Source organism: Macaca fascicularis, chromosome 12 (assembly GCF_037993035.2).
Source record: "Macaca fascicularis isolate 582-1 chromosome 12, T2T-MFA8v1.1".
NCBI classification, from domain to species: Eukaryota; Metazoa; Chordata; class Mammalia; order Primates; family Cercopithecidae; genus Macaca; species Macaca fascicularis.
The window spans coordinates 125504652-125518399 of NC_088386.1; the positions used below are offsets into that span (position 1 = coordinate 125504652).

Below are 13748 nucleotides of genomic sequence, written 5' to 3' on the forward strand. Positions count from 1 at the left end.
TGAGCCGAGATCACGCCAGTGCACTCCAGCCTAGGTGACTGAGCGAGACTCAGTGAAAAAAAAAAAAAAAAAAAAGAAATATTATGTTAGAATCCAGTTTTTATTCTAAAACCTTACCAAAGTGGAGGAAATAGCATTGATGGCTAGAATTCAGATTATCTGAGCAAAATTCCCTTCTTACTGTCTCAACACCAAACCAAGGTAGGGTTGAATCAGATGCAGTGTTGAGTAGAAGATTTTGGTAACTCACCAATAAAGTGATTATTCCCCAAGGTAAGCATCTCCTCCAGGAGGACCAGTCCCCCTGAAGCCTGAAGGGGGGTCACACTTCGTCCATCTATGAGGGAGCACTGTTGGAATCCTGTGGCCGTGACCTTCCAGAGCAAAATCAGTGAGGCAGTGGCATCTTGCCGAATCCTGGAAACAGGAATGATGTAAACAGAAAGCTCCTTTCAGAAAAATTCATCTTAGAACCAGTCCTTCAAATTAAAAATGAATATAAAGATGGCATATGCATCTACCAAGATACCAGGAAATCGATGGCATAAACGGATACGCGGGTGTCCAGTATAACTGTGCACACTCCCACTCGTTCACAGCGTACCACAAAATGAGTCACTGGTAACTCACCTTTGAGTAACCACTTTGATGAACAGTAAAAGAGTACATTGAGTTCTCTTTCAGACAAATCCTTCCATAGCCACACAACATAAAGAGTTTTGCTTAAATTTGTCATAAATGTGGACTGCAACCCAACACAGCCACCTGAGTTATGCTGCCAAAATAAGCAAAAGTGTGTCACCCCTCCCCAAACCCCTCCCCCCCCCCCCCCCCCCCCCCCACACACACACATACACAATCCACCTCCCAATGCTTCAGGCTTCCCCTGGCTCATTTTTGGTTTAAAAAAAAAAAAAAACCCACAGAGAATAGGATGTTATAGAAAGCCCATCAACCTCAACCTCAACCCCAACCCCAACCCCAGCTGCCCTCCTGTGCCTTCCTCCTCACAGCCCAATGCTTCAGCTACTAGGAGCTACCCCAACCCAGTTCTTTCTCAGCTCCCAAGCTTTGTCTCCTTCTCCACCTTGGAAATGTGCTCCTAGCCCACATATTACCTCTTCCCAGAGACCCCTGACCACTTGCCAACATCCCAACAGCTGCCCATTCTCCCCAGTGCTCCTGGAGAAGATCACAGTAGACTCTGCAGAGCTGCTCCCCTAGCACAGAGCTCCTGGCATACAGCAGGGGCTCAGTAAAGCTTTGCTACGTGACTAAATTCATGAGGAAATGAAAGTGTAAGGAGCTAGTAACCCCCACAAGTGAATTCAGAGCCCACAGGTCACCGGGCACTCCCATCTCACTTCGTCTGAGTCAGACTCTGCTAATTCTGTCCCGTTCTGCAGCCGAAGGGAGTCTCAGAGAATGGCAGGTTTGTCGAGAGGAAAAAAACAAAAGCATTTAACGAGATAGAAGACCAGAAAATTCGGAAAGGTTTATCAAGGTAAGATAATATGATCTAGACAAGAAAAGGCTGAGAGATGTTTTCATAAGAGTAAAGGAAACTAGAGATCCTGCTCCTAAAACTAGACCAGGACCGCCGGGATTTAAGCTGTCATTTGAGCAGTGAAAGAAACACTTAGGACCGGGGTCCCCCTGCTGGTAGAGCTGGAAGCTGCCTCAGACTCCACCTCTCCCTCCTCTCCCAATGGGGGTGTTCCTCCTGAGCCCAAGGGGTTCCCAAGCAGCCCTTCCAGGCTCTTCCCTTGCCAGAGTGAGTTCAAGGCTGTGGGGAGCCAGGGTGCAAGAGCGATGTAACAAAGTCGCTCTTCCAAACATGTTCAGGGACTCCATTGTTTAGAAAGCCAGATAGACAAAAATGGCCATGGATACGTGGAAGAGACCTATAGTGCCTGCAGGCCCCTTAAAAGGGAGCCAATGCATCCACCTGGTTAACCAGGACACATGTTCCCAGTCTTCTAAAAATCCCCAAAGACTGGGCAGCAAATGCCCCTTAGGTTGCATGGAAAGTGTGGGGAGGGCGGCAGTCAATGGCAACAGAGAAGGATGTGCAGTGCAGGGTTGTCAGCTGGCCTGAGGCACCCTAATACTGGCCCATATCCCACCCCCAGCTTTGTGCTCCCGGGCACCTGCTGACTTGAGCCTCACATAAAGCACCACACATACCAGGTGTCAGCCAGCACTCCTTCCCTATGCCTCTCCCTCTTCCCCACCGGTGACAATGGACCCTGCCATTTGAAAGAGCTTGAGTTTAAAACAAAACACTCTCTTTGTACGCTTGCTTTTAAAGAGAAAATTGTAAAAATAAATAAGTAAAAATAATCAAAAATAAAGAGAAAATTGTAATATGTAGATTTTAAATTTGGGCCAAATTATGCATCTTAATGTAACTGATCGTTCCTTAAAACCTTAAGGGGCCAATAATTTGGGAAGCAAAGCATTTAGGAGACAAGGAATCTGGCTGGGATCTTATCTAAGGCCGCACGGTTTGTCACCTCACACCAGACTCATCCAGTCCAATTTCTCAATTCCACATCTCCAGCTTGACGACCCTCACTGTAATCTCTGAAATCGCTTCCTCTAGTTTTCAAATGGCAGGGGCCACACCTACCCGTGGAATCTGCTCACATTTCTCACTTGACTGGCCACTGACACACCAGGTCCATGGATGGACACAACCCCACATATAGGTCACAGCATCACTCTTAACAGTTTGTAACTCAGAATTATCTTACTTGACTGAGGTGTTCTGTGGCACTTCAAAGGTTACCAGGCGGCCACCCGCAGAGCTGTTAGAACTGGCATTCCCACAGGCAATATCTGGGATCACCTGGGAAGGAAAAAAAACTGACATGTGATTGGGGTTGTTTATAGTATAACATAATATGATAAAGCACAATTCCATGCTGAATTTCCTTCATCCCTTTTGATGATGCGGGGGTAGGGCTAGAGAGGAGATGAAGAAATGAAGCCTTACAAACTCAAAAGAAAATGAAATCTCTGTCATTCGATGTTCTGAAATGCAACAGCTTCCCTGAGAGCAATCTACAAATTCCTGGGATTGTTAAAACTGATCAATAGGATATTGCAAGACAGGAAGCAGATGTCACTCCCTGCTCTTTTTCCATTCATTTAACAAGCAGTCATTGACCCTTGCATGATGCCTAACCTGATGGTAACCAGGAGGCCAACTTTAAGGACTAACTTACAAACAGCAGGTAAAAGCCTAATGAGTAGGCAAGTCAGCCTTCAACTTGCAAAGGGCATGTAGTATCAGGCCTGATGACTCCTCTCTGTGCTGGTAGGTCCAGGAGCACATGCTGAGGCTGGGGAGCTTGAACGCTGCCTTTCTTTTTCCTTGTAGGCTATACCTTCACTTTTAAATTATTTCCCAAAAGTATTATATGGATGTGTATTTTTTAAAAGAGAAGTTCAACTGGTGGGGGGAGGACTGTGCTCATCAAAAAGCATATTCCAAAACCTTGAGCTATGTCCAGTGAGATACTCCTGGCCAGTTTATGCACTTATTCCTCATGCCACAGTTGCTGTCCTCCCCCATGTCAATGAAAATGAAGCAATATTAAAAGTATTCATCATCACAGAATTAATTGAGAACAATACAGAAACCCTCAGCAATTTCACTCCACAGCCCACACTTAGATATTATTTTCCAGAATGCCCTACAGTGAAATTCTATGGATAAACCCCACCACTGATATTCAAAGATGTGAGTATAACTTGTTAAATTTGTATAACAGATGGCTGTTACCCAAGCCTCTAAGGCTCCAAATAACTTTATGCTTCCAAAGCATCATTACTTCATGGAAAGGGGGTAGTAATATGCCTCCTGGTTTCCATCAGGTTAGGCATACATATTAACATGTCTTCCTCTGGCACTTTAAACCTGCCTCATGAACAGCCTAAGAAATAACCCATGATATAGGAAGACGAGGCATTTCTTTCTTTCTTTTTTTTTTTTTTTTTTTTTTTGAGGCGGAGTCTCGCTCTGTCGCCCAGGCTGGAGTGCAGTGGCCGGATCTCAGCTCACTGCAAGCTCCGCCTCCCGGGTTTATGCCATTCTCCTGCCTCAGCCTCCGGAGTAGCTGGGACTACAGGCGCCGCCACCTCGCCCGGCTAGTTTTTTGTATTTCTTAGTAGAGACGGGGTTTCACCGTGTTAGCCAGGATGGTCTCGATCTCCTGACCTCGTGATCCGCCCGTCTTGGCCTCCCAAAGTGCTGGGATTACAGGCTTGAGCCACCGCGCCCGGCCTCTTTTTTTTTTTAATTGAGACGGAGTCTGGCTCTGTCACCCAAACTGGAGTGCAGTGGCTGCAATCTCTGCTCACTGCAAGCTCCGCCTCCCGGGTTCACGCCATTCTCCTGCCTCAGCCTCCGGAGTAGCTGGGACTACAGGCGCCCGCCACCACACCTGGCTAATTTTTTGTATTTTTAGTAGAGACAGGGTGTCACCATGTTAGCCAGGATGGTCTCGATCTCCTGACCCCGTGATCCGCCCTCCTCAGCCCCCCAAAGTGCTGGAATTACAGGCGTGAGCCACCGCGCCCAGCAGGAAGACGAGGCATTTCTTTTTACACTTACCAACTGTAAAATAACATGATTTTAAATAAATAGATTGAAATGGCTGGCTGGGGAAAAATTTTCTTTTAAAGGGCACTTCTTTGATAAACTTGAATCAAATCTAGTTCACATTTAAGAACTGAGTCAGCCAGCAAAGAAGTATTAACATCATAACTTCAAAGCATTTATTAAAAGTCTGAAATCAGAACAAGTTCACAGTTTTGTAGGTAAGCTAAAAACATTGCCCTGCAGTCTGAATGTGGCCTTCATAAGCTGTGCGGTAATGCCAAAAAAAAAAAAAAAAAAAAAAAAGTGGGTCAACTGGTAAGAATTACTCAAGAAAATAAAAGGAGAAATGCTACTATCTCTTTTAAAACAATAAAGGAAATTTCTAGACACATTCCTTGACTCTAATACATGCTATGCAAAAATCTCTGGTTTTTTTTTTTTCATTTACACTGTGAAACTTGTAATAATAATATACCGACACAGGTTTATATGGATGTCATACATATAAAGTATAAGATATAGAATGGAATTACACACCCCAATGTCACTTCAAACTCATGGTTTGGATTTGTTCCCCAACTCTTCTAGCCAGCATTTATTTATTTTATGTCAATTTCTAGGAGCCTACTGAAAAGACTTTTGAAGAGCTTGAAGATAAAACAGCCAAACTCAAACTCAGATAGGAGAAGTTCCAACAAACAGACTTTGCTATTGCCAAAATAAATAAAACTTGGAAGTTTCTTTGTCAAATGCATTCTAAAAATATGTCAAAATCATTGATAGCTTCTTTTTTCTAAACCCCACTGAAATACTTCAAGGTACCAAAAATAGAACCTAAATAACAACAGAAAGAAAAAATAGTTGAGCGTTGTGGTCTGCCGTGGTCTGAATGTTTGCGCCCCTCTAAATTCATGAGTGAAATCCTAATCTCCATGATAATGGTATTAAGATGTGGGGCCTTTGAGAGGTGGTCAGGTTAGGAGGGCACAGGGCTGGCAAATGAGATCAGTGCCCTTGTAAAAGACCTGAAAGAGCTCCAAAGCGCCTTCCACCATGTGAGATTACAGTGAGAAGATGCGGGCTGTGAAGAAGCAGGCCCTCATCAGATTCTGAATCTGCCTTGATCGTGGACTTCCTAGTCTCCAAAGCTGTGAGAAATACATGTCTGTGATATGGTTTGGATATGTGTCTTCATATCTCATATGGAAATGTGATCTCCAATGTGGGAGGTGGGGTCTGGTAGGAGATGTTTGGGCCATGGGGGCAGATTCCTCATGAAAGACAGCACCGTCCCGTTGGTGATAAGTGAGTTCATGTGAGATTGGATTGTTTTCTGGGACGTCTCCCTTCTCTCTCTTTCCCTCACTCTCACCACGTGACACACTGGCTCCCCTTTGCCTTCCGCCATGATTGTAAGCTTCCAGAGGCTCACCACAAGCAGATGCTAGTGCCATGCTTTATGTACAGCCTAAAGAACAATGAGCCAAGAAATCCCTTTCCTCTATAAATTGCCCAGCCTCATGTATTTCTTCACAGCCACACAAGAATGGACCAATACTGTGTGTTGGTTATAAGCAACCCAGTTTGTGGCGTTTTTGTGACAGCAGCCTTAACAGACTAAGACACACCCCCAAGAAGGAAAATAAGGTCAGCAATGGAGGATCCTATGACATGTTCCTTTACATGGCTACACTGAGCTGTCTGCCCCAAAATCTAAGGTTATCTCACCGAAATACATGTGGATACCATTCCAAAAAATAATTTGATTCATTTTTTTGTTTACTCTTTTTATACGTACAAAACCATCGTACACACAAATGCAGACAGGAATAAGTTTAGGGACATATTTTGCTCGTGATTTAACTTAAAATGTTTTCAATTTTCATTGCTGATACTAGAACCACTGGAATCACTTTAAGATTTCTGGTTCCTAATGTAAAAATGTACACGATAGAACGTTCTCACCTCCACTTGATCCCATTTCATTTCTACAACTTTCTGCCCTGTTTTCGGCTGCCAGGTAGGCAATGTCACGGTTGCCTGAGAGTGCGGCAGGATTTTGTCAGGCTCCTGAGTAGGGGGGACAGGCTGAAGCTGTCTGGGTGCCATGGATTCGGTCCAGCCAGTGGCTGGGAGACTGGGAAGTGCCTGTTCACAGTTGGGACCTTCATAGCCTTCATTGCAAATGCAGAGGTAGCCATCGCTGCTGCTGCTGCTGCTGCTGCTGCTGCTGCTACAGTTGCCATGGTGACAAGGGTTGCTGGCACAAGGATCTGCAACAAGCTGAAATGAGACCATAAATGGGTCAATTATTCCCTCATAAGAAAAGTGGTGCCATCGCTGGGAAATTAGCTCTGTGTCTCAGAGCGACTGCTCTAATGGAAACGCTGTTCCTGTGGAATATACGTCTTAACTACTTGTGCTGTTGCAGGGAGATGTTCACCAAAGTCATCCCAACATTAACCTTACCACAAATAAGAGGCACCCAGCAAGAAAATACAAAGCGGAGAGCAGCCTCCTCGAAACCCAGAACGCCCAATAATGTTGATTTCAGGAACCAATTATTTAGAGGAATTTTCTAGGGCAAAAATAGTTAAAACTCATTAGGAAGATACCAACTTTGACATTTTCAGCTGCGAAATGATATTAGGAATCTAAATTGGAATCTCCTTTTCCACGTTCTGCACCTTTGCAAGGTTTCCTCATGAGAAAAGACTGCCCACTTTATCTGCCCTGCAGATGCGCTTACCTGTATCTCTTAGTTTCCTAACTGGTCAACACTACTTTTTAAGGTGATACTGTACTATTTAATTAAAGACTTCCAAAATGATCAGTTTGCATGACAGTTGCTGGCTAGAAGAGACTGTGGTGGGGACTTAAGCAGAATTTTATGAAATTTTTTATCTCATTATTTTGGAGGGTGATTACAGAGAAATGTGACCCCATCCCTCGCCAGATACGGAAGATGAGAACTCAGTTATATGTGTTTAAATTATGTTCGAGGTCTGGGGAAAGTGTTTATCTGAGAGTCCTTCGCTGTTGACCTCTGAATGGCCATTTGTTGGTAGTCGGAGACACGCTACAAAACGATGTGAAAAAACCACCTGCTCCTCTTGAGATAGCGCAAGGGTTCAGTCATGTTCTCAGCACCGATTCAATTATGATTTGTTTCTGTGATAAAGAGAAAATCAGATCTCTAGCTGATATACCCCTGGCTGCTCAGGGCTGACTGCAAAATAGAATTCCGTACAGAATAAACGTCAGAGAAATGGGACCCTCACTCTCCTGTTAAAGTGAGTTCACACACTTCAACATACATGGAGAGAACTCTGCATGGCAAATCAGCTACTCGTTCTGCTAATCATTCCCATCAAGCAACTTCCAACAGACTCCTTAAGGAATATTAAGGGATTTGGGCTTGAATCAAATGAAGCTTCAAAAATACCACATTAATTCTATGCTCTCACTTGGCAATTCCTTCACAGAAGCTCAGATCAGAGTCAATGGATTTGTGTCTGAAGAGAATATTTCAACTGTCAATAATTAATTTACAGTATTTACAATCTATCAACTCAAAGTAAAATCCAAACTCCTTCTTCGGCAGACAAAGCTCTTTTTGGTCAGGCCCCTTCCTCTCCTCCCACAAACCTTCCTCCTCCCTTGTAGCCTCCCGTCCTCACCTTGTCTCTCTCCCTGGACTATACCAAGTTGATTGCCACCTCAGGCCCTTTGCACCTGCTGGACCCCCTGCCTGGAACACTTTTTCTCCAGATGTTGCATGGCTTCTCTTCCTCATTTCATTCCATCCTCTACTCAAATGCTCCTTCTAGCAGAAGCCTTCCCTCACTGTGACATCTAAAGTAGTCTCTTCTTGACCCCTCTCCTGCAAAAATGTGAGCTGCATGAATTCAGAGATTTTATCTACTGTGTTCACTGCTCTATTCCCAGCCTGTCCAGGAACATAGGCTATATGATGGGACTTTTTAAAAAATTGTTGGAAAAAGTAGACACGATAGATTGATCAACATTTGGAAGGCAACACGTGAAAAGGGAGGGATGTGAACTTCTTGTTTAGTCACGATGCTGTTATCTTGTTTCTGATTTATTTTTAGGAAGGCCTTGTGGAATGGCTGTCACCTCAAGAATTATGCAACCAGAAGAATTTTATTCACTTGAACAAAGGAGACATTCAAAGCCATGTTTCTGAAATCAACTTTTAAAACATCTGAGGTTGATGTAGTCACAAATAAGAATTTCAATACATGCATTATAAAGGCAGAAATACATTTAAACCACAAGGGATCAATGCAAAACTTAATTCTGAAAGTCCAAACCTCCATTGTGCAGCTTAGAGAATGACATTACTAAGGCAAGGACCACCTATCTGGTGGCCTGAGAGGCCTCACAGCTTCAGCTCCATTGCCACAGCCCACAGCTGACAACCACCAGTCCTCAGAGAGGCAGGGGCCTCCTCAGAAGGAGAGCCAAGCACAGCAGAAGTCCACATTCCTTCAGAGAAATCAGTCAAGCACATGTACGCACCCTTCCCACGGTAACAGGCACGGCACCTACCCTCCCCAAGAGAGCCGTTTAGAGTTTTCAAAGAACATAGAGTAGCTTCTCTTCACACCAACATTGAAATGGAGAAGGATTTTCTGAACCCGTATCACTTCGAGAAAAAGAAGAGCAGAGGGCCGGGTGCGGTGGCTCGCGCCTGTAATCCCAGCACTTTGAGAGGCCAAGGCAAGCGGATCACGAGGTGAGGAGTTCAAGACCAGCCCGGCCAACATGGCAAAGCCTCATCTCTACTCAAAATACAAAACTTAGCCGGGCGTGGTGGTGGGCACCTGTAATCCTAGCTACTAGAAAGGCTAAGGCGGGAGAATCACTTGAACCTGGGAAGCGGTGGTTGCAGTAAGCCAAGATTGTGCCACTGCACTCCAGCCTGGGCAACAGAACAAGACTTCACCTCAAAAAAAAAAAAAAGAACAGGCAGAGGAGTTGAATGACCTCTCACAGCTACCATACTAGCAGACCATGTCTTCTGATTTTCAGCCAAGAGTTCTTTCCATAACATAGCACCACAACTTTGATATCATCTTATTATCACGCTAAAAAAAAATTCCTGTAGAGAAGGCAGAAGATAAGGGTTATATTTTTGTAAGCAACAGAAAACAAGTAGGTATTAAATGTAGGCCAATTAAGATTACCTGAATGTGGCCGGGCGCGGTGGCTCAAGCCTGTAATCCCAGCACTTTGGGAGGCCGAGACGGGTGGATCACGAGGTCAGGAGATCAAGACCATCCTGGCTAACACGGTGAAACCCCGTCTCTACTAAAAAATACAAAAAACTAGCCAGGCGAGGTGGCGGGTGCCTATAGTCCCAGCTACACAGGAGGCTGAGGCAGGAGAATGGCGTAAACCCAGGAGGCGGAGCTTGCAGTGAGCTGAGATCCGGCCACTGCACTCCAGCCCGGGCGACAGAGCGAGACTCCGTCTCAAAAAAAAAAAAAAAAAAGATTACCTGAATGCTTTTTTTAGAAAAATGTATGATAATGGTAATACTCAATGAACACTGATTGAGGACTTACTATGACAAGAACTGTACCAGGTCTGGGTATAAAATGCTGTTTAAAAAATTTAAAAAAAAAAAAAAAAAAAAAAAAAAAAACCTAAATCTGTCCCTAGGGAGTTTACATCTAGTAACCTAGTACAAGCACTAAACGTTTACAACTAGTAACCTAGTACAAGCACTAAAAGCACCGAGTCCTACCTGCTATTCACAATACTTATGTGTGCGCCTGCCATTCTGTTAGGCATTTTACATTTCTTACTTTAGTTCATCCTTACTACAAATCTTTTGGTAAGTACATTTGTATATATATTATTCTAATTTTATAGTTGAGGTTTAGCAATGTTACGCAAATGACTTTTACCCAGAATAAAAGCCAAAGTATTCACTAATTTTTTTTTTTTTTTTTTTTTTTGAGATGGATTTTCACTCTTGTTGCCCAGGCTGGAGTGCAATAGTGCCATCTTGGCTCACTGCAACCTCTGCCTCCCAGGTTCAAGCAATTCACCTGCCTCAGCCTCCCAAGTAACTGGGATTACAGGCACCCACCACCACACCCGCCTAATTTTTGTATTTTTATTAGAGATGAGGTTTCACCATGTTGACCAAGTTCGTCTCAAACTCCTCACCTCAGGTGATCCACCTGCCTTGGCCTCCCAAAGTGCTGGGATTATAGACGTGAGCCACCATGTCCAGCCTGTATGCACCAAGTTTTACAAGCCCTCTGTGATGTGCCTGCCCCATTCTCCCTGACCTCACCTCCCGCCCCTGACCTCCCTCACTGGCTCCACACACACTGGCTTGCTCACTGCTCCTCCTATGCTCCAGGCACTCTCCTGTCCCAGGACCTTTGCACCGGTTGTCCCCTCTGCCTGGAATGCCCTGGCTTCTCAAGACTGCTCCTGAGCCACCTTTGAGTCTTTGCTCCAATGCCATCCTCTGATGAGGACCCTATTTAACAGAGCAAGGTCTCTAGCCTCTGACAATGTCAACTCCTCTTTTTTTTTTTTCAATTTTTATTTTAGATTCACTGGGTACATGTGCTGGTTTGCCGCCTGGGTATATTGTGTGATGCTGGTGTTTGACTCCCTTCCTTGCTTTATTTTTTCTAAAATATCCATCATCTTCTCACATAAATTTTAAATTATTTAATACATTCGTTTTTTTCTTCCGCCACTAGAATGTAGGCTTTTTGAGGTCCAATTTCTGTTTTCAGTTTAATTTACTTATGTATCCACAGCCCTAGAACAGTGCCCAGCACATGGGAGCTGCTGGATAAACATTTACTAAATGAATGAATGAGCGAGTGAATGGATGTGAATGATGTTATATACAAGCAGCTGCCAGAGCCTGTGAAGTGTACTGCCTTGTTAAATGCAATCAGGATTCTCAAAGGCCCAGTCTCAGATCTTGAGAACATAAGTCAAAGGGGAGCCTGAAATGTCCCACTGTGGTGTTTTAAAGTAATTAAATAACTTTAAGTCTTCTTTAAAAGGAGTAAAAGCTCTGTCAACCTGAGAGGTAAGACAGAACCAGCACAACCTAGCTGCAGCCTTGATGAGGGCAGGAAGAGTACAGACCCACTTCACAAGTGGCTTTCAACACAGTGAGCCAAGCCACCTTTCTCTGGTCCTCAGGGACCATCTCTGTGAGCTACTTTGTGAAGCTATTCACCCCAGTGGGAAGTGTCAGAGGTGCTGGTTGATGGAGCTGGGTGGCAAAGGGCAGGTCCCGTGGCAATGCTCAATTTGCTACGTCCAGGAGTCAGTCCCATCAGGTAAAGGGATAAAGAGCCAGAAAGAAAATATGATGAGAATCAATAATACCCTAAGTGCTATTGTCTGAGCTTCATAGATGAGAGGAATGCACAAATAGCATGTGGGCTGAAGAATGAATGACTGACACGGAAGGCCAGGAGAAACACTCTTAGTGAAGAAGAGACGACAAAAGCTAAAAATTAAACAGTCAGTAAAATAAATTTCTACAGGGATTCAAAGCAGTGGATAATGTGATGGAGTGTGCATGCACACACATGTACACACACATGCACAAGCACACATATACATGCACACACATGCACAAGCACACAGACACACACATGCATGCACACACATGCACATGCACGCACACATACATGCACACACACATATATGCACACACACAGGGTACAAGGCAGAGAATTAAATGCATTGCAGGGTCATTGGGCCCTTTTTAAAAATAATTTTATCCCAATGCTACTTCCTTGGCGTGTATATTAGTTGTTTCATTAACAATGGCAGCTTTCTGCCATTATTTTCTCTAACACTTCAGACTAGTTTTATTTTTTGGGAAAGCTGTTTCAACTCATAACAGCATATATGAGATAAGGTGCAATCATTAACTTTTAAGCAAATCATAAATATTTATCATAAGTCCTATGCTTCTGTATACAGACAATATTTTTTTAAGTTTGTATTTGTATTTTTTCTCATTAAGGAAAAGGTCCTGTTGCAGAGGCCGCTTCGGGTCTTGCATCCCATTAAATCTGAACTATGAGCAGGTAATAACCAAACTGCCAAAATGCATAATGAGGCAAAATATCAGAATTAATAGACCTAACTTCGGGAATGCATAAAATGTAATACATTATATTTTCCGAGCTATAATTTCTAGATTCTAATGATGGGGAAAAAATGATTAAGCCTTTGTAATACCAGCTATAATAAAGAGGAAAGAGAAAGCCCATGGGTTAATGGGCTTCTGCTTACAGTGAACCAGCAGGCCCATTTATTAAACGCTGTATGCTTGCTGCATCACATCAATTCATCTGCTTACGCCATATTTTTTCACATCATAGAACTAACCTGAAACTATTTTCCACATTTTATTTTAGACTTTTCAGCCGTGTCAAATAATGTCCACCCTAACCAAGAGCAGCTCGGGGGGAATGGACTGAGTAAAACGGGAGGCCAGACCTGAGCAAGGGTGCCAGCCTCTCCTAGGACTTGTGATTCAAAGGCAGTAGCAGTGTGACGCTTTAGCCATGGCCTGTTTTTCTTCCTTAAACTCTCTCCACCCATGTTTCTGGCAATTCCCATGTCCTCTGCAGCAGACAAACGGAAGGATGAAATGTCAACTTTAAAAGGCATGAAAGAGGCCCATTGATAGGGTCATTAGACATAGTAAGTCAAGCTAATAGGGTTGCTTTGAAGTGTGGACACCTGCATCAGCATTACCTGGATGATGGTGGGGCCTGGGGAGATGCCCAGGTAACTAACTTCCCTTCCATACTAGTTTAGAAAATGTATGGGTTTCAGCCCTGCCTCTTCTGTACTTTTACAGAAAACTCAATATGGCCAATCAGCAATTCATGCAACATTTATCAAGCACCTATGATGTGCCAGGCAGGATGCCCATAAGAGGGGTCAGGAAGATGAATAAAGCCTTATCTGGCCCTTGAAAAGCTCACAGTCCAATCGAAGAGTCAGAGACGTTAACGTGGACTTGCCCTGAGCAGTCAGCTCGTCAATTGCATGCCCTGCTGGTATGCATGTCAGCTATTAGGATCCTTTGTTTGATTGAGGTTAC

The 13748-nt window shown here is 43.9% G+C and overlaps 1 protein-coding gene across 2 annotated transcripts in view; it reads right to left on the reverse strand.

The window, feature by feature from the left end:
* The window catches only part of DNER (delta/notch like EGF repeat containing), a 367845-nt gene that overhangs the window by 227014 nt on the left and 127083 nt on the right, over positions 1–13748 (reverse strand). For both annotated transcript variants that reach the window (XM_065526197.1, XM_045367826.2), the window contains exons 2-4: positions 6575–6892; positions 2757–2851; positions 251–417 (exon numbers count right to left, since the gene is read on the reverse strand). In XM_065526197.1, coding sequence (XP_065382269.1) covers positions 251–417; positions 2757–2851; positions 6575–6892 — 580 coding nt within the window. The remainder of the gene's footprint in view (positions 1–250; positions 418–2756; positions 2852–6574; positions 6893–13748) is intronic.